The 20,902-nt window shown below is 31.7% G+C and overlaps 1 protein-coding gene across 1 annotated transcript in view; it reads right to left on the bottom strand.

Moving 5' to 3' along the window:
- ppan (Brix domain-containing protein peter pan) overlaps window positions 1–20,902 on the bottom strand; it is a 38,528-nt gene that overhangs the window by 8,216 nt on the left and 9,410 nt on the right. Inside the window, exons 3-6 of the mRNA XM_075382246.1 lie at window positions 20,474–20,797; window positions 16,815–16,999; window positions 10,064–10,208; window positions 7,939–8,048 (exon numbers count right to left, since the gene is read on the bottom strand). Of these exons, the coding sequence (XP_075238361.1) occupies window positions 7,939–8,048; window positions 10,064–10,208; window positions 16,815–16,999; window positions 20,474–20,797 (764 nt within the window). The remainder of the gene's footprint in view (window positions 1–7,938; window positions 8,049–10,063; window positions 10,209–16,814; window positions 17,000–20,473; window positions 20,798–20,902) is intronic.

The following is a 20,902-nucleotide window of genomic DNA, read 5'->3' as shown; positions in this document are numbered from 1 at the left end:
CATAAAAACAATTCCTATTTAGCCAAATTAGTCATAACTGTTTTGTTATCTCCAATTTTAATGTTGTTGTCAAAGTTTCTAAAAGTCTAATTATCTTTATCTGCGATGATGTCATTCCTCAACTTGTTCGTATTCAGAAACTATCTTATTAGTCATACGTAATTCGTTTAATGGTTTGCTTGTTTATAAAAAAATCTTTGTTATGTTTATAGTTCCCGAATTCCCCACATTTCTCTAATCGTTCCCAACTTCCCGTTTATGCTGTTTCTTTCCCGCACTTTCTTGCACACTACCTGTTGTCGTCAACACACACACTCTTCTGTCTACGGCCTAGTTTGCTTCCCCTTCTTCTCATCACGCCACCTTCGGCAGTGCAGGTCAGACTTCTACTGTATGCAGATGTTCTCGTTTTCTTTCTCTCGTTTAGTGTGGTGATTTCGGAGGCCTTAGCCTAGGAAATAACGTTAATTGTTTCTTTTTAGTTTTTGTATTGAAGATGCTTTATGGAATCATTGTTTTTCACGTGCCCATTTTATATGGAGTTGTTACATTTCTGTTGTAAGTCGGTTTAGCCAAATTAATATAATTCATGTTTGTTGCATTAATTCAATAGACTGTTTAACACAGGTAAAGTACAAAATCAGTAGGCTTGCGCAATACTACATTTTGTGCTAAACAATTTTTAATATCCTACATTATGTTTCATGAAAGAAGAATGGCTTCTTTATTTAAGAATGCACTGTATTTGCATTAATTTGTAATGGATAAAACTTAAAATTCCAAAAATAGTGATATGTCGGTGTTTAGATTGTTGTATTAAATTATTGTAGTAATACAATTTTCAGCTTAGAATCATATGCTGCATCGCATCTGACAATTCAGTTCTATATTGACAAAAGAAAATATTCTCTACCTTAATTTACGGTTATGTTTTCTTAAGAAGAGACCTGTGTTTAGTTGACCATGGTGTTACTTTTGACAGAAAAATACTTTCTCCCTTAATTTATTGAGATATTACCACAGTTACCTACTTTCTGATTTTTACGGCTATTTTTCTGACTAAGATAAAACCAATGGGGATGTAAAGTTTGTAATGTTGCTTACAAAAGGTTTATTTTGTTTTAGATTTAATGTTTTTATTTTGTTTATTTTGTTTTTTGATGTACATAGTGAATTTTGTAATAGTTTCATTTCTTTTTGCTAATATTTATAATAAGCTTTATTACTGTACGAGCATTTGCTAGAAAATAGCAAATATTATCCAATCATTATAATTATTTTTCATTTTTTCTTGTTAATAAAGTCCAATACTTTGGCAAACGAGCTATGTTTCATTTAAACCGTTAATGAACCGTAAAGAAAACCGTTAATGAACAGTACCAATAACAAATGATCGATTTGAATCAAGCATAGTAAAAAACAACCAGAATATTAAAAAAGGCAACACAAGGTGATTTTGCTTCATGATAAAGCACCAACACACACAGCAAAAGAAACAAGCAAGTCAAGTTAACGATTGAGGCGGTCAGTTGGGAAATACTTTTGCATGAGGCTTACTCATCAGACTTGGCTCCATTCAACTACTATTTATTTGCATCGATGGGACACGCCACTTGCTGAGCAGCATTTCACTTCTTATGAAAATGTACAAAAATGGCTCAATGACTGGTTTGCCTCAAAAGAGCAACAGTTTTTTTTGTGTGGCATTCATAAATTGTCAGAGAGATGGGAAAAATGTATAGCTAGCGATTGACAATATTTTGAATAAAATATTTTTTTATCATTTTCATACAATAAACATGCATTTTCTGTACAAAAATTCCGGTTTCATATTTACACACCTGGTATATATTAGTCATTGAGAATTTTTCTCATAAGTAAAAGTTCCAACTGAAAATTTTATCTGAATACTTCAGGTTTTTCTAAGACATATGCCTGTTTTTACAAAAACAAGTAACAATAAAACACTTTGTACATATTGTATTTTAAGCCAGCTATCAGATGTGGTTTGTTCTCATATTGCTTAACATTTTTAATAATCACCATAACACAATCTGTAAACAGTCATCAGGTAATCATTTGAATCATGGGTGTCTTCAAAAGGGGAGGCACAGTTGCTTCCCCTTCCAAGATGGAAAAAAGTTTTAAAAAAATAAAACAAAAAAATATATAAATAAATTTTTGAAAAATTTTAAATTAACATTTAAAGAAACTAAATAAAAAAGACCCTCACACAACCTGTAAGAAGATTTAAGAACTACTGTTACACATTGTTACAACTTGTGGCAACAAGAGTTTTCTAGAATAGAATTTTCAAATCACTCTCATCTGATTTCACAACATGAGAGGAATATTCCAGAAGCTAGTTACCAAGTATATAAGAGCACATGCATTTTTGGTTAGTCAGTGCAGTTGTTACGTTCACACAAGTGTGTAAGTAGTACATGCAAGTTTTTACAACTGTCAAGTTTTTTTGTGCCAGCCACCTGCCACCCTCTTTATTAATAACAAATTGATATTTGAACATTTTTTTGTAAGTAGCCTACTGTGATGTTTATTACATGTTTTATTTTACTTGCAATGTATGTTAATTTACATAACCGCAGCAATTGCTTTAAAAGCATGTAACTTAAAATTTGTTGCTCCTGATTTTTTAGTATCTTTCCTAGTGTTATGACAAGGGATTCTTTTAGATCTTTCAACATAAAATAGTTCTGCTACATAATCAATACTTCTGAAGAAGAATTGCATATATTCTATTGAACAATCAAATACTTTTGATGAACCAATATTTCTTTTGGCAATTGCATAAGTTTTTTTTATCAGTAAAATTAGCTCATTTCTAAGCTTATTTTCTTTTAGTTTCTTCTGAATTCGTCAGTAAAGAAAGGAAGAAAGGGGAAGTATTTATGAAAAATCTTATAAACCTTATAAAAAATTTATGATCATAAAATGGTTATATGGAAATATCCATTTTAGGGTTCCTAAGTCCAAAAAAGTGGTTTTTAAACAATATGTGATTAACTTTCTATTGATGATCTTCCATAAGTTTTTAGTCATATTTTTTAATTAAGTTCAACTAGTATAGTCATATACCATATAAAACTCATTTTGATAAAAAAATGTCAGGTAGAATCTTCCTTGTCAAACCAAGGCAGCGAGATCAGCATTGGTTTTTGTCCACATCAGTGTTCGGTGAAATTAACTTTTTTTTTGCAGTGAATTTAAAACGGGCCTTCTACATTTCAAGCCAGTGAGCAACACAGTGAAAGTGAAATTGAAAACTACAGTTGTCATGAAGATGATATTGAAAATTGTCAGCCTGGCAAGCACTTGCCGATTGATATGAAAATGTCTGGTTACCTTTAAAGAACTACAATTTTGTGGCAGATGACAAACACCTGAAGAGGAAGTTCTATCATCACTGGCTGGATGCATACTCACGATGGCTAGCTTCATCAAGTTGACTCAAAGGTTCTTTCTGTAAATTTTGTGTTCTTTCCATCATCAGCCAGAACAATGAGTGGTGTTTGAGTTCTTTTTCTATCTGACCTTTCACTCAGTACAAGGACATACATGTTTACTGCAAAGCACAAGTACAGTCCCAGGGTCATCAGACTGCAATGGAATCTGCAAAATCATTCTTGGCAGGCACTCCAGTGGACATCCAACTTCACCATCTTCAAGAAAATTAATAGATAAAAACAAAAAAGTACTATCCTCAATTGTTTCCTGCATAATTTTTTCCAGTACACATGTAGACCTCTCAGGGGCAAAAGGCTGGACGAAGGCGTACTTATCGACTTGTGCAATTTACTCATCAAAGTAAGTAATTCATAACTAAAAAACCAGTTTGGGCATGAACTGAAAAACACATCATACCGATAATCTATCATCCAAAATGAAATATCTGTGCAGCACTATAATTAAAAAAAAAGCTTGTGTTTAGTGTTTTGGCTGATGAAACCCAGATATTTCTGGAAAGAACAGCTGTTTATTGTATTATGTTTCTTTGATGAAAAAGCCAATTTTTTTTAGGCTTTGTAGAGCTTAAAGGACTTAATTCTGTTAGTATTGCGAAAGCGATAGGTTTCGATGGATGATCCACTGGGGGAAAGTAGACATGCATGTAACCTTCAGACAAAAAGTAAAAAAAAGTCTTATACTTCCATTGCTCTTCTCACAAGCTAAACCTTGTCATGAACAACTTAAATGTTGAAAGTGTGTTGGAACTATCAAGGAGAAAATTTCACAAGTTTGTTTTATGAAAAGCTTATTGTTAGCATTCCTAAATTGAATGAGACTAGGAGGTCAGAGAAATACAAGAGGATTCGTATTGTTAAGGAACACTTCTTTGAATTTGTTAATGCATTAGAGACCTTAGCTGAAGAGGGAAATGGATCAACAAGAAAGAATACTTATCAAATGCAAGCAGCGGCAAGTATATCTTCATTTATTCTGTTGGTAGCATTAATTGCCAAGTATTCTGCTATACTGGAACCCATAGCAAATACACTTCAGTTTTAGACACTTGATATAGTCACAAGTCAACCAGCATATTCAAACTATTAGCAAATTTCAGACATTTCATGTTAAATAATAAATGAAACTGATGCATAATTTATAAGCTCGTTATATAAAAAGCTCGTTATATGTTATAAACTCAGTTATATATTTTTTTTTACAAATTAATAGTGGATTCTGTTACATTTGTAATACAACATCATTCTTAATCCCTATGGTAACTTTCTGCCACAGATTAGTAATTTTTAAATATCTCTTGACTACCATATACTTAATATTTTCATAAAGTAAAAACAAAAATAAAGAGCTATAAGAAATTCACAAAGAGAAAAACTTCAGCATGGTTAAAATAGTAATGATGATTTTTTTGTGTTTTTATTTTTTATTAATAAATAGCATAATTAGTCTTTCTTTCTATTTTTTCTGTTTAGCCTCTGTTACCATCGTAAAGGTATTATTTGAAAGGATGAGTGAGAATGATATGTATGAATGTAAATGAAGTGTAGTCTTTGTACAGCCTCAGACTGATCATTCCTGAGATGCATGGTTTATTGCAACCCACCAAAAACACTCATATCCACGATCTAATATTCAAATCCATATAAAAGTAACTGCCTTTTCTAGGATTTGAACCTTAGAACTCTCGACTTCAAAATCAGCTGATTTGAGTCTATGGTCAGTGTGGTAAGGTCAAGGTTTCTTGCTGACCAAAGTAATGGAACTAGCAACTCTTCTGACCCACTTCTGTAGACATACAAAGCCAAATTTGCTGGAGCATCATCTTGCTGAAATGTACTTATGTCAGAGATCCCTTTTGCTGGTAGCAACCACTCATTGATCATTCTCACGTAACTGTGTTGATTAACTGCACCATCAAAAAAATAAGGATCAAAGAGATGTTCAGCTCTTATCCCCGCCAAAAACATAATATGAGGCAGATCATGTTCAATTTCCACAAAAAAAGTGAGGGTCTTTTGCCCAGAAAAAAACATTTTGGTTAAGAAAGCTTTGATAAATTGCACACTCATCAGAGAACATAACATTCTTCTTATTGTTTGCTCTCAGAAACCATTCAAGCAATAACTTTAGTGCATAAACGTGTTGATCGAGATCATTGTCTTTTTCATTAGTCCTAGATGGATGTGGTGAGGAGGTAAAATTTTTTTTGGGTTCAACTAAGGACTCATGAATAATATTTTTCCCATTTGGAGTTCTCGTTTCTTCAACTCTTTAGTAACATAATGTTTATCCCTAGCTCAGCTTTCCCATTCGCAAAGAAAACACATGTACTTAGTATAGCCTATATTAGTATAGTGCCTAACAAAATAGTTAGGCACCTTCAAATCACCATATATGTTCCAGCTGTGATTTTTATAATTTATTTTTTCAAGAACATCTTTTATCATATAGTATATCTCTTTCAAATTAATACTATAAGCGATTGATATCAAAGGATATTTGTTACCGTTGTGTAGTAGAACCACTTTTAAACAATACTTGGATGAATCTATGAAAAGGCACCAGTCCTCAGGTTTATGAACTTGTCCTAAGTGCAAAATAAGCTTATCAATATTTATGCAATAAACCAAATTATTTTCTTCAATAAAGTAGTGAGAAAGTTCTTTTTGTCGGATTCGAAAGCCCAAAATTTTTGTATTTTTTTGAAGTAAATTCCAACCTTTCTGTCTTGATCCTAACGGTTCAGCTTGATTTTTTGATAAATTTAAATCCCTAACCAAGTCATTTAATTCATCTTGTGATATAAGATGTGGCTTATTGGAAGATAATTCAAAATCAAAATCATTGTTTTCTTCAGTACTGCCTGATTCTTCATCACTGCTTTTAAAGCATACATTCACAGGTGGCTCAGAAACTGGAATAATTTCACTGTGAGGTACAGGCCTGATTGTAAATTGCAATGAAGGATATTTTACATTACGTTTAGATTCTTTAGAAATTCCAGACACACTTGTTAAACAAAAGTAACAATCAGTTACATGATCCTTTGGTTCATGCCAAACATAGATACACCAAATGGCAAATCCTTTCATGTATCTTTCAGCCATCCTCTTAAATATACAGAACAATTAATGCATACTATATGAAGAGTCCACATTTATCCTGTTCACCAATTTTACACTGAAAGTACAAATGATATTCTAATTAAAAGTGTAATGTTTTTTCTATTTGATTTTACGGTAAACTCACCACACACATAACAAAAGGCATCCACCATTTACACAATTTCGAGGCATTATGACTCTGTAATGTTAACAAACTAAGACAGCAATAAGACTGAACAAAATTAATTCATTCCTAAATCCAGTGCTTAATACAAACAACACAGCTGTGTTTTCAGCTACATATTTTGACCTGCACAGACATGATCAATCTTGTCCATAAAGGCTCAGTCTTCAGTAGTAAACCTTATTGGATGTGGTCATAATATGTGACAATGTTATGATTTAATTCTTTATCAAGTATTGTTTATTTATAGCTTACAAATTATGTTAAAAAAGTTAAACAATAAAAAATGCTAACTATATGTTAAAAATTAAAAAATCCATTAATTAAAATTTCTTTTTAAAATGGCACGTGATAGAAAAATTCTGAGTTCATATTCGTTTTCAGCATCAAAAAACAGATTAAAATCATGTATTGTATGTTAGAAAACAAAAATTATGTTTATCAGTGTAATAAAGTATTTTATATTTAGATATGTGGGTTGTTGCATCATGCCTCTCTGTAAAACCAGTGAGCTAGTAGTAGTTTTGGCAGGCATTACCATCACCAAGAGCCTAAAATTGTCTAGTGAAGGAAAATATTTAATTTTTATTTAATTTTATTCCACATTGGAAATGAAGCAGGTTTTTTAAATGATGGCCTCTTATTATTTAAATTGAAAAAGTCATTTAGGTGGAAATGAATGGCAGTCACGTTAAAAACTGGTTTGAAAAAACTATGAAACTTCCAACTATCCATAAAATAATTATACATAATGCTGTACACCAACTTTTGGCTTGGATGAGAATAATAGCTTAGATGAAACAAAGTTCTATAAGCAGTAAAAAGTGACTCAGGCTCTTTAAAAACTACGTCGTTGATGACCAACCCTGAGAAAGAAGGCCACACAGTGGCCTTTATTTTCTAAACTGAATAATGAATACAGAAGTCGATTCCCTTCACAATTTTGATATTAATTTTCCTGCACACATTCTTTTCTTTATTCCTGTTAAAAATATTAAAATTATATTTTTTTAAGGCGTGTGTGGTAAAATACACACAAGCAATGATTTTAAAATGTTTATAATTAATATTCTAAATATATAACAAAGGTAGAACCAACCAAATAGATTAAAATTATAATTACGATTTTATATTCATTACAAAACCTAATTAAATGTAGTGAATTACCTTCTTTCTTCTCTTTTCTTATTTATTAATTGTTTTTCTTCTTCAGTTTTATGGATAAGTTCATGGAACATTACTTCACCATCTAACAGGCCTGCTTCCATCTTCATCAACTGCAAAAATTACATTAATTCAAGGTGGACACACACTAGTAATACACACATAAATTACAAAAAAAAAATTATGCTAGCTAACACATCAGGATGTCAGACTTGAAGAAATGTATATTACATAGTGAACTACAAAATATTACAAAGCCCATAATATATAAATCATCAGGTTGAAAAATTGTTATTACACTTTCACCAATGCTACCAGAGCTGTTACCTACAAAAAACCAATTGCTTTCACCCAATAAAAATAGAATACTATTGGCCAAATTATAAATACACTAACTAAACAAATGTTACTTCATTAACTATTTTATTTTTCATATTTTTTTTTTTACATTTTTTTTAGAATGTAAAAGTGGATTAAAAGTGGATTTCTATGATTTTTGTATTACACTAATTCTTAATGTTTTCTGCTAACGTTAACAGAATGTATAAGATTAAATCGCAATCATCTGAGGTTTTCAGAAAAGCAGATTGCAAGTACAAAAGATTCATCAATACTATAAAATTATATAATGCATAAAATGTTATATTGCACAAACAGGTGACAAACTTAGCCTTCCTAATCTATTTTAACTAAATTCTATTAATTATTAATGAAATAGTAATCAGCAACTTACTTTTAATGAATAATTTACCTAATCATTAGCTATTTATTATTTCTAGTGTTGTGATCATGAAATATTTGTTAGTCATTATTAGGCCTAAATTGAATCTCAATTAAGGGTTTAAAACTGAAACATGGTCGCCAGAATAAAAAGTTTCTTTTTAAACATCAGCAGCATGTGAATGGTGAAACTAGTGTTACTCTTATTATTATTATTATTCATTTTTTGATTCTAAACATACATTCTGATAATTTGAATGTCCTATTACATGATACCAATTTTACTTAGAATGAGTTTAGAGAGTTAAATTATGGTTCAACATTGAAGGGCAAAAAGCTAGTTAAAGAAAAATTCATTAAGTTATTATTGTAAAAAAATTAACATAGTATAGTATTCACAAATGATATTACTTCCTTCTTTTAATTTCTGTTACAATAGGAGAAGTGAAAAGTTTTTAATCTAAACTGTGTATAAATTATTATCAACTTCTTACAAAAAAATCAGGGGTAATAGATTTATAATACAAACAACATTCTGAAAGAGACATACAGGAAATTAAAACTACCAAATCAGTACATTCTAGCAAGGTCTGCTAAAATTTGGTGGTGAACTGATCACTGTTATATATTAATGTTTCCTTCAAAACTCCATTACAAGCTTCCAGAATTTTAATTTATTTTTAAAAGCACATAACAAAATTCATGTTATTCTAAGGATTCAAATGAGGCTTCTCTATTTATAAAATATTCATTACATACATAAATGTACACATATTACAAAAAAGCATGCTGAAAAATTTAGATATCATTCAATCAATCTGAAAAAACATCAATACATCATAACGGATGCTTTAATAAAAAAAAAAATCAAATTTCAAAATTCCTACCTTTATCCAATTTGATTTTGTAGATGTTTAATGTTATTACTTGTAAAATACCATGACTTTCTCTCTATCCACTCCAGTAATTTTTAAACAACTAAAATTATCACATCTGTTTTATACAACCAAATTGTACATTTTATCAATATTATTAGTTTTTCAACTTAAAAAAAAAATATGTTAGTTTAAACAAAAGTGTCATATTCAGTCAAATTACATTAAAGTAAGATTTAATTTAATCTTCACTAATTACATTTTTCATAACAAAATTTTTCCATGGATTAATCACTTTTTTAACCAAAGATTCCATCTTGTATGACCTTGATAAAACACCTTAATACAACTCTTCTCAGGGTCAATAGTGCTCACATTATTTAAAGTTCCTTAGAAATAACACAATAATTTCCTTAGAATTCAGAAACTGGATTTATAAATGACTTAAGCCACCTTAATTTACAAACCAGTTATTAAAAAAACAGCAGTATGAAATAAAGGAAAAACTGAAGTTTAGAAATCATCAAAATTACCTGTAGATTTAACCGTGGGCCTAATTCAGTGAGTCTAATTGCAGATTGACTTGAAGCAATGTTTCCTCTAGAAGATAACTTTTGTGGTAAAGTTACATGTGAAGTTGCATCATCTTCAACCTCACTATCAGATAACACTTCTGACCTAATAAACAAAAAATCATCCAACACAAAGATCAATACATCTTTCACAACATTTAAAATGTTTTACTCCAATAACACATACATTATAGAATAACAACATCTCTTTTTTAAGATGTTCCTCTATAAAAAACATGGCAAATGATTTTTCTACATTTTTGTGAAGAAGCTACAAATTATATGAATATAAATTGCTACACAATTTAAAAAGAATGAACTACTTCAACAAAGACAGATGAAAACTTTAACATCGAAAAGTTAATAGTAAAAATTTATAATGAAGTTATAAAGACACCCACTTGTGGAATTTTAGAACTGAAAAAGTGACTGAGAACATTTAAAAAAATGATGTGTAATAGTAAGTTTGTTATAGTTTATTGAAATTTATTTCAGGCAGTTTAATTCTAATTTTTTTTTTAATATCGTGTGACTTTTGGTTTGGTTTAAAATTATAACATCCTTTGGTTACATTTTAAATTTTTACTTCTTGTCTACTAAACTGAATTTAAATAAAATTTCCAGAATTAAAGTACGAGGTGCAACAATAAAGTAATGAGTCTGATGTGAAAAAAAATGTTGCTTACCGTTTTAGTCATGTTTAGTGTTGTCTCCTTCAAAGTAGTTCCCCTCTGATTGCACACACTTATTCCAGCGCTTCTGCCATTTCTCGAACTCATCTTCTGTAATATCCTCCAAGACCCTCGTCACAGCTTTTTGGACATCTTGTGTTGTTTGAAAATGGTGTCCCTTGACCACCATTTTGACTCTTGTAAATAGAAAAAAGTCGCACGGAGCGATATCTGGTGAAAAGGTGGCTGTGGTAGTACTGAAATTTGTTTTGAGGTTAAAAATTTGTTGTAGAGCAGTATGGGATGGCGCATTATCGTGATGCAGAATCCAATTATCAGCAATGTTGGCACGGACACGAAGAACTCGTTTACGAAGTCTTTCTAAAATTTTTTTGTAGAAATATTGGTTAACTGTTTGTCCAGGAGGCACCCACTCTTTATGAAAAATTCCCTTGGAATCGAAGAAGCACACAAGCAAGCATTTCACTTTTGACTTTGACATGCAAGCTTTTTTGGTCTGGGTGATCCCTTTGAGCACTGTTGTGAACTTTGGCGTTTTGTCTCTGGATCGTATTGAAAAAACCAACCTTCATCACCAGTGATAACAAGGCTCAACAAATCTGGATTGATTTCCGTTTGCTCTAACAGATCGGCTGCCACATTTTCCATGTTTCTCGCTGTTGTTGTGTGAGATTTTTAGGGACCATTTTTGCACAAATTTTTCTCATACAAAGATCTTCAGTTAATATTAGACGAACCGTTTCTCGATTGATATTGACTTCTTCTCCAATAATTTCCACGGATAATCTTCGATCGTACGATTTCACGCACCCTGGTCAAGTTGACATCTGTCTGTGAGGTTGATGGTCATCCACTGTGGTCTTCATCTTCAACATTCGTTCTGCCTTCACTAAAAATTTTATGCCACCGAAAAACTTGAGCTCTTGACATAACCTCCTCTCCAAAAGCCTTCTGAAGCTTACCATAAGTTGTCGCGTTTTCACCCAATTTAACGCAAAAAGAAATGGCATATCGTTGCGCAATATTTTGCGTTTTCATGTCTGTCCAAGAGACACAAACACATGTTCACTTATTACAGCACAACTCACGACTGAGCAGTTGCATCAATGTGCCGCTTGGACTAGAAGTAGCTTATAGACCAAGGCCAAAGATGGTGTGCCTACGCAAGCTGCAGGGTTCCCACATCTTGCAAAGAAAAATCAGTCTCATTACTTTATTGTCGCACCTCGTATGTTTTACAACTTGGTTTATAATACAAGATTCATGTTAATGTGAACTTAATTTGAAGGACCAACTTCAATATGTATATGCCCTAAAACACAGCAACTTTGATCAAATATGAAAACTATATAGATTAATCTATTTTTGATGTGCTTAAACAACTTATTCCTCCTGGACCTCTTCTTTTTTTTAACCCTGCCTCCCAGAGCCGGACCTGCAATCAAGCATCATGCAGACCCCGGAGGTGCCCTAACCTCTAGCTACCCATCATGCAGACCCCAGAGGTGCCCTAGCCTCTAGCTACCCAAACCGTCACGCTAGGCCCAGCTATGCCATTCCCAATGCAGCAGCCCAGACAGCCAGGCCACTCTGTCTTTTATATAAGCCTGCCTCTAAACAGGATTTCCCCAACGTGGTCCCCTAACAGGGACTTTGGTCTTTTCAATTTCCCACCTATGCATCCCTTAAGTCCTCATTCACTCATCGAAGGTGGTGTTCAGACTCAGTGCATGTTATTAAAGATTTATCTAAGAAGAACTTTAAAATTTAAAGGTCTTTCTATCAGTTCATAATTGGCTCCTTTTGGCTGCACTCAGCTCTGTATAGTTCACACAGCTCCTTTCAGATGCACTCGGCTCCTGACAATTCAGCTGTAAGTTCTTTAACTATATAAGCCGGCTTCGCACTACATTCAGTTAGTCTTCTTCTATCAATCTTCATGGACTCATCATACAAAACATATTCTTTAACAATATATCATTTATGGAATCATTAGAAGTATTTATACATAATCTTGTATTATTCATTCAAATATTAAAGGATCATATCAAATTATGTAGTGATAAATGTCTATATTTATTATCTGAACCAGCAGTAAATACATAGAGTACTTACCCTAACCAAGGTAGATATTACCTCAACATATATATATTTGGTCCTCTAACCACGGATTTATATGATCTACAGTTTTGAAGAATTCATCATTTAATCTACCACAACTGTAGATAAAATCTACAATTTCATGAAACATCATTCAAGAAGCTTCATATTCAACAATCTACTGTATAAAGGGACTCACAGCGTCTAGATCACCAACATTATTTATGTAACATATCTCTTAATTTATTATTACATTTAATTTACATTGTTTTATCATTTATATAATATCATTGATTCATTTCATATTTAAGTTACTTTTGTTAACATTTCATATTATTAACTTAAGTTATTTAATATCATTATGGAATTGTCACAATTAATAAGACAAAGAGGGTCACTAAAATGAGAATTTGCAACTTTACTGATAGATCTGATCCCTCACAAGAAGACAGAATTGACTTCAAATTAAATTAAGGAATCTTCTTAATTTGCAAGGCAGATATAACATCATTCAATCAAGAAGCGAGATGCAATTTGATGATGATGATTTATTTTTAGATTGTGAAAAGTTGTGAAAAATTGTATAACACCACTTGTGTATTACAGAATGCAATTACAATATTTAATAAATGATACTAAAAATAATCAAAAATCATATAATAAAGAAATTAATTCAAATAAATGAATCTTAACACAATGTAATTAAGAAAAAAATAATTGAAGGAAAGTTAAAAAAACATGATGCATGCTATTCTGGGCATCAACAAATCCAGAAGAGACAACAAGGGTCGAACGTTGAAAGACATTTTATTACTGAGAAACCACAACCTAAGGTATCAATCAAACAATTTTACAATAATAATAAACAATATTCGCAATATTCTAAGAATAAACTAGATCATTCAAATAACAATGTTAACTGTCACAAGATGACAGTATTTATCAAAATAGATCACATAAGTTATCTCAAGAGAATATTCCACAATCGAAGCATAAACATATATGGTATCTGAAAGGCAAAGACTCCTTTACAACCCCTAAAAAAGAATGATTTGATTTTACAAAAACCTACAGATGCCAACGAAAGCCTTCAATTCACAACAAAGGAAATCAAACGAACCAGAAATGAATCTTAACATTAATACAAATGATAATAATATTGATAGTAATAATAAACTAATCCTTATCAAGATTTACGACCACAATCCAGAAATTCACAACAAGAACAAAGCCACATCGGTTATAGTGATTTACTACCACAACCAAATTCTTTTCAATCTGTCCAATTATGATTCATCATGGTGGACAGAGGTCTGCATAAATTAAGATTGCTAACATACTCATAAGCATTTTTAATTTAAATTTAGATTATACATTATATTCATGAATATATTATTATTTGTTCATTAACTACATTGTACAATTATAGATTACAAAACAAGCATTATTATTAATTCATATTTGTATTGTAACATTTCATTTTAACATTTTATTATAACATGTCATATTATTTTTTGGCGGGCAGTATGTTCAGACTCAGTTATTAAAAATTTATTTAAGAAAAACTTTAAAATGTAAAGTTCTTTCTATCAGTTCACACTCGGCTCCTGTCTGCTGCACTCGACTTCATACAGTTCATTCAGCTCCTTTCATATGTATTCAGCTCCTGATGATTCAGCGGCTCCATATTACATTCAGTTAGTCTTCTTCCAGGCTTCTTCTAGCAATCTTCATGGACTCAACACACAAAATATATTCTTCAACAAAGTTTCATTTATGGAATCATTAAAAGCATTTATATACACTTATACATAATCTTGTATTATTCATTCAAATATTAAAGGATTATATCTAATTATGAAGTGATAAATGTCTATATTTTTTTATTATTTGAACCAGCGGTAAATACATAAAGTAATTACCCTAACCAAGGTGGATATTAACTCAACAAGTGGAACGCCAAAGCATTCCACCTCTCCTGAAAGAGGCTGTTCACCCTACCCTATGGTAGTTCTCTGACCCTGTCGCTCTTTTTCCTTAAGGATCTGAGTACCTCTCTCTCCACTGAGCATGCACTCCAGTATGTTATCCGGCATCAGATGAAGTTCTCCGAGGTCTCTCTGCAGCAGCACCCACCTCCTACAACCAAAGAAGGTGTGCTCAAGTGTGTCCACTTCCCCACATCATGGTCTTCACGTAAGCGGAACCTGTGCAGTTATGATCCAAATTCACCATTCACCATGGCCAGTAAGGAGCTGTGTAAGATGGTAATTCAGCTCCCCATGCTTCCTGCATTGCCACGGCAGGATTCCCACAATAAGTCTCTAGGTCCACCTATCCTTCTCTGACATGTCCTATTGGTTCAACCAGCCCTCAATAAGCTACCTGGCTTCCCCCAGCACCACACTCCTTTGCCTCTGAGATCTCTCCCCTACCAGTAACCTGACCAGAGGCAATCCTGCCAGTAAACAGACCGCCTTCCCCAAAACCGTTCTGAACGTCGCCATAACCCAGTGCCAATCTGTGCTGCATGGCCTTCAGCCCATTTCTGGCCCCACACACACAGCACCTCTCCCCATGTGAGCACAGTGTACAACACGATTGAGGTGGTCACTGACATGATTAACCTCCTTATGGAGGTTCTGGGAGTCCCAGACCTGGGCATAAGCCTGCCCAGCGCCGTCGTAGACCTCTCCAGCCTTCTTGACAACCTACTGGACATGCTCATCAAAGCTTCTATTTGCCTGCAGCCATACACCCAAGTACTTGGTCCTCTCCACCTGCCCCACCTGTGATCTCCCTCAACCTCCTCCTTCCAGCCATGGCCAATTTCTCCTGGGCCTACAGTGAATCAACATTTCTACTTGGACAAGCTGAGAAGATTGCAGGAGTGTGCAATGAATATGCCTGGCAACAAAGGAGAGTGGCAATTGGTTTCTGCACTTGATACCTCCTCTCATATTCCCCTCCACACCAAACAGCACTTGTCAAAAAACTGATGATTGTTGACATTCACCTTTCCTACTCGCCCAATCTTGCTCCTTGCAACTTTTTTCTTTTTCCCAAAAAAGAATTCTAAGGGAAGCATTTTACTATGGAGGAAGTCAGAAATAAAGTGCTGCAGGCCTTAGTCTACATGTCTCTTTAGGGACCAAAAATGTTTCCAGCAGTGGGAAGAATATTGGAACAAATGCGTTCAGTCACAAGGAGAGTTCTTTAAAGGAGATTAAAGTTTCAATCAATAAGTAAAATTTTTAAAGAAATTTTTTTTAGCAATTCAAGTTATTTTTATATGTTACCTAGCTGACAGTATTATTATTGTTTTGTCATTGTTGTTAACAATACTATGTACATGTATAAAAATTAATACAATACTATAAAATGGATAAATTATTAAAACGTCTAATTCCTTATAGATACTGGAGATAGTAGTTTATCACAAACCAACGCTAGAAGAGATCTACTCCAATTAAATTATTAAATTAAAATGGATAAATTATTAAAACGTCTAATTCCTTATAGATACTGGAGATAGTAGTTTATCACAAACCAACTCTAGAAGAGATCTATTCCAATTAAATTATTACTATAGTTTTTACTACTATTAACCATTATAATTACTATTTCAATTAGTTTTATTCTGTCCAATTATATATAACACAATAAATTAGAAGGTTATATAATGGAAAGGGAGAAAAATAAAAGAAAAGATTACTTAAGAAAAATAATTAAGTTATAGTTAAATATTTATACTATAATAAAAACTCTTTCCATTTAACATTAATGGAAAATCAAGACAGCTTGAAGAGGAGGTTTACTTTACAAATTCAGAATAGAGTGTAAAAGATTTATTAAAAATTATTATATAAATTCAACTCATTACATATTATACACATTCTTAGCTAAACAAAATTACTTACTTCATAATAAAATCTGATACATCATTACACCGGCTCAAATTAGGTACTTTACTGCGAAGTATCTTTTTCACACCCCGTGATAAGCCAACAGGTACAACTCTTATACCATAGTGACGAAAATCAATCATCTTTGTTTCAGGGTTGTAACTGAACAGAACACAGCGACGCACAGTATCTAAATTGACCTTAATGACATAAATTTTTTTTTTAAATATTTACTCAAAATTTAGCAACAAAAAAGGAATAGAACTTAGTGTTAATACCAGGTGACATACAGGAGACAGATGGTTATAAACTGTGTACTACTGAGAGCACAGTGGTAGGAGAATGTTGAGGTGGGATAGATCTACTCCTCACACGATGCCATTTCAGTAACAATAAAGCTGTGGAACTTGCAACTTTGGATGTTCGTATATGACAGTTTTGTTAGAAGTGGTGAGTCTATTACAGCTACACAGCAACTCTTTTGTATCAAATTCAATCTCGGCCAGCATGGAACTGTTGCGAGTCATAACACAATCCTCAGATGGGTAGAACATTTAAGATCAACTGGAAACATTATGAATAAGAAGCATAAAAGCCCAAGATGCAGTGCAACGAATAAACATTACAAGGGTAAGGGAAGTGCTCGTCAGAAGCTCAGGACGGTCAGCTAGACAACATGCTAGTGAGTTAGCAATCAATCATGAACCCTGTTAGATAAATTTTACATAAAGAATTAAGACCCATATAAAATTCTTATTGTGCAACAGTTAAAAGTAACAGATTTTGTTGCACACGACAACTTTACTTACGGAATGCAAGCGATTTTCATCTTCATTTGAACGGAACCATAAATCAGTAAAACCTGAGTTCCTGAACATCCACACATCATTCACCAGTGTCCTCTGGACTCTCAATAAGTGACAGTCTGGTGCATTGTTAGCTCTTTTGGCATTATCTGACTGTATTTTTTTTTTAAGGAAATGATATTGTCACTGTTAATTTGACTCAATATACTCACATGCTTCAAACATTCTTTACCAGAATGCAAAGGTGAAGAATCACTTTAAAAAATGTTTGGTTCCAGCAGGATGGTGCTGCAGAACACACTGCAAACGATTCAATGGCAGTTCTTCTATGCATGTTTCCTGGACACATCATGTCATGTTTTGGCAATATTCAATGGCCTCCAAGATCTCCCGATTTATCAGTCTGTGACTATTTTCTGTGGGGGTACCTCAAAAACCATGTCCACAATCATAAACCCAGCAATTTGCACGAGTTAAAGAATGCCACAATTCAAGAAATTGCTACAATTTATCCTGTGAAGGATTTTGAGAAAACTTGAGAACTACATTCAAACTGATGGACATCACCAAGAGGACATTATTTTTCATAAATATGGTGAATATAATTGCATTCAAATGGTATGTATTGAGCTTTAATTTTATGTTAATACAAATAATTTAATTTTAAATTAACAGAGAATTGCTTATTTAAAATCCATCCATCTCCCACATGTAACCTGTATAAACGTCAATATTATTAATATTGGATATAATAATTTAAGCTAAAATTAGGACTTGCAGCTGAAATTGATAAGTGTCAAAAATAAAAAGAAAGGATTTTTTTTTGTGAAATTCAACTTCTATGTCAACCCCTTTAATGTACACATGAATTTATATTGAAATCTTCTATTTGATAGTTATTGTGATTGGTGATAGATCCCACCTGCTGATCATGGCAATCTATGTACAGCTTGTATTATATATTCTTTATTTCAACTTTGTTATCTTTACTTTTTATATTACTTCCCACCTAAAAATGTTCTGAAATGAAACATAATATTCCATTAAAAAGATTTTTTTTCTGTTCTACAGTAAGAAAAGATTTATATTTTTAAGTTATTGCTCAGAGTCAAAACATAATACTGCAAAGACAGGAAAATATTTTTCTTTAATTTTCTGCAATCTGAACTGTTTTGTCATAACTAAACATATTCTTATAATTAGACTTACAAAAAAAGAAATTAATAATATTAAACTTAATTCACTATTAACAATTCCAAATTATAAATTATTATAACTATAATAATTTATAATAATAATTAACCCGGGTATCTTTTAATTCAAACAGCCTGTACATTTCAACATAATTTTAAATTGGGTAATTTTATAGGTATAAAACTTTAAATTCATTTTACCAAGAAGCGACTTTTTGGCACTTAGATCTTTCAAGTCCAAAGTTATAATTTAAAAAGTTTTACATAAAGTAAAAATAATGCACTTTTTTAAAAATAAGAACATCACAGTACCTTCTGTAAAAAAAAACATTGGTGAACATAAAATATACGTCTGATTACTTATGACTTTACAACCATATTTTTTCAACTATACTAAAGGTTAAGTTTACAAAATAATTAATATTAATTACTGATTGTAATATTATTATTAGTTAATTTGGTCTAATTTAAAATCATAATATTTTCTGTCATGCTTGGTTTGTTTTAAATAGGTCAAACAGAATAACTAAAAGCAGAAATTGGCAAAAAAAATTTTCTCAATAAGAAGTAAAAAACAAAGCATTTCACACAAATTTATATGAACTTTGTGAATCACCCACTGGTATACTTGTCTATAAATAAATATATATGTATGCAAAGCAAATGAAACAAAACACCAACATATTGCAAAGTAAATATTTTTTAAATTAATAATTAAAGAACCCACTTACTAACAATTCTTTTATATATATGTTCAGGTGCTTTCAGAATAAAATTCCATCACCAGGAACTTAAAAATTTTATGTTATAATCTTAATAAAACTTCATTGTCATCTAAATTTGTTTATGTAAGAAATATAATATAGCAGTGGTCATCATATGTTTAAAATTATGTCGACTTAATGTCCTGTCATAATGAATACCTCCACCATTATATATTTGATAACGGTGGAGACATTCATAATGACAGGATGTTAAGTCCCCAACATAATTTTAAACACCATAATTTTATGATGACCACTGTTACACTATATTACGTTACATAAACAAATTTACATGATGAAGTTTTAGTTTTATTAAGTTAATATAAAATTTTTAAGTTCCTGATGATGGAATTGTTGTTGAAAGAATTGTTGGTAAGTGAGTTCTTTATTAATTATATAATCATACCAACAGGCTAAAATGTTTGATAAAATTATTATAAGAATTTTTTAAATTGTACATAAAGTAAAAATAATGCTATAATAAAGCTATTAATAAAAGTGACTGTAAATTTATGAATCAGTTTAAGTAAAAGGAAAATATGGGTCATACAGTCATCAAAGACCTTTGATAGATCATAGAAAATGGTATCTGAGAACTATAACAATCTATGGATAATATGCAGAATTTTATCATCATTGAAAAACTTCAGTTTCAATTAAAAACTGATACAAACTCCAGGTTTCAGTGATATTTCAATGTGTTAACAGAATAATTTACTTCCTATGTTTAATTATGCAAGGAAATCTGTGAAACCACATATCTTAGACAAAGTAAAGTAAAGAGAAAAACATCACAGTACCTTCTGTAAAAAAAACATTGGTGAACATAAAATATACTTCTGATTACTTATGACTTTACAACTATATTTTTTCAACTATACTAAAGGTTAAGTTTACAAAATAACACTTACTTTACTCAAATTTATTGGTGGAAACATGTTCTGAAACATTGATGTCATTAATTTCATATGAGCACCTTCACCAGAGAAACTGTTCAAAACAACTAACGGAGAATGCCTGTACTCTTTACTAATAATATATTGTTTTTTAAGTTGAGATAAGATATCCCTTGATAAAGAATAATTATAAATTTTAAATGTAAGTGTTGGACCACGAGGTAATCTACATATTCTCATATATCCAGACTCATCAGTTCTGGTGAACATGATCAGATGAGAGACGTGCAATAAGCCAGCCACAGAAACAAAATCTTTAACAGAATTCTTCTTGCGAACCTGTAAAAATAAACATATATTATTGATGATTTGAATGTAAAGAACTGTACTGTCTATAAATAATTTTTATCATATCAAAACCACTGTCTTTTTAAACTAGAGAGC

This window comes from Lycorma delicatula, chromosome 1 (genome assembly GCF_047948215.1).
Source record: "Lycorma delicatula isolate Av1 chromosome 1, ASM4794821v1, whole genome shotgun sequence".
NCBI classification, from domain to species: Eukaryota; Metazoa; Arthropoda; class Insecta; order Hemiptera; family Fulgoridae; genus Lycorma; species Lycorma delicatula.
The sequence above is the reverse complement of the archived record's forward strand: the minus strand, read 5'-3'. Positions and strand labels throughout refer to the sequence as shown.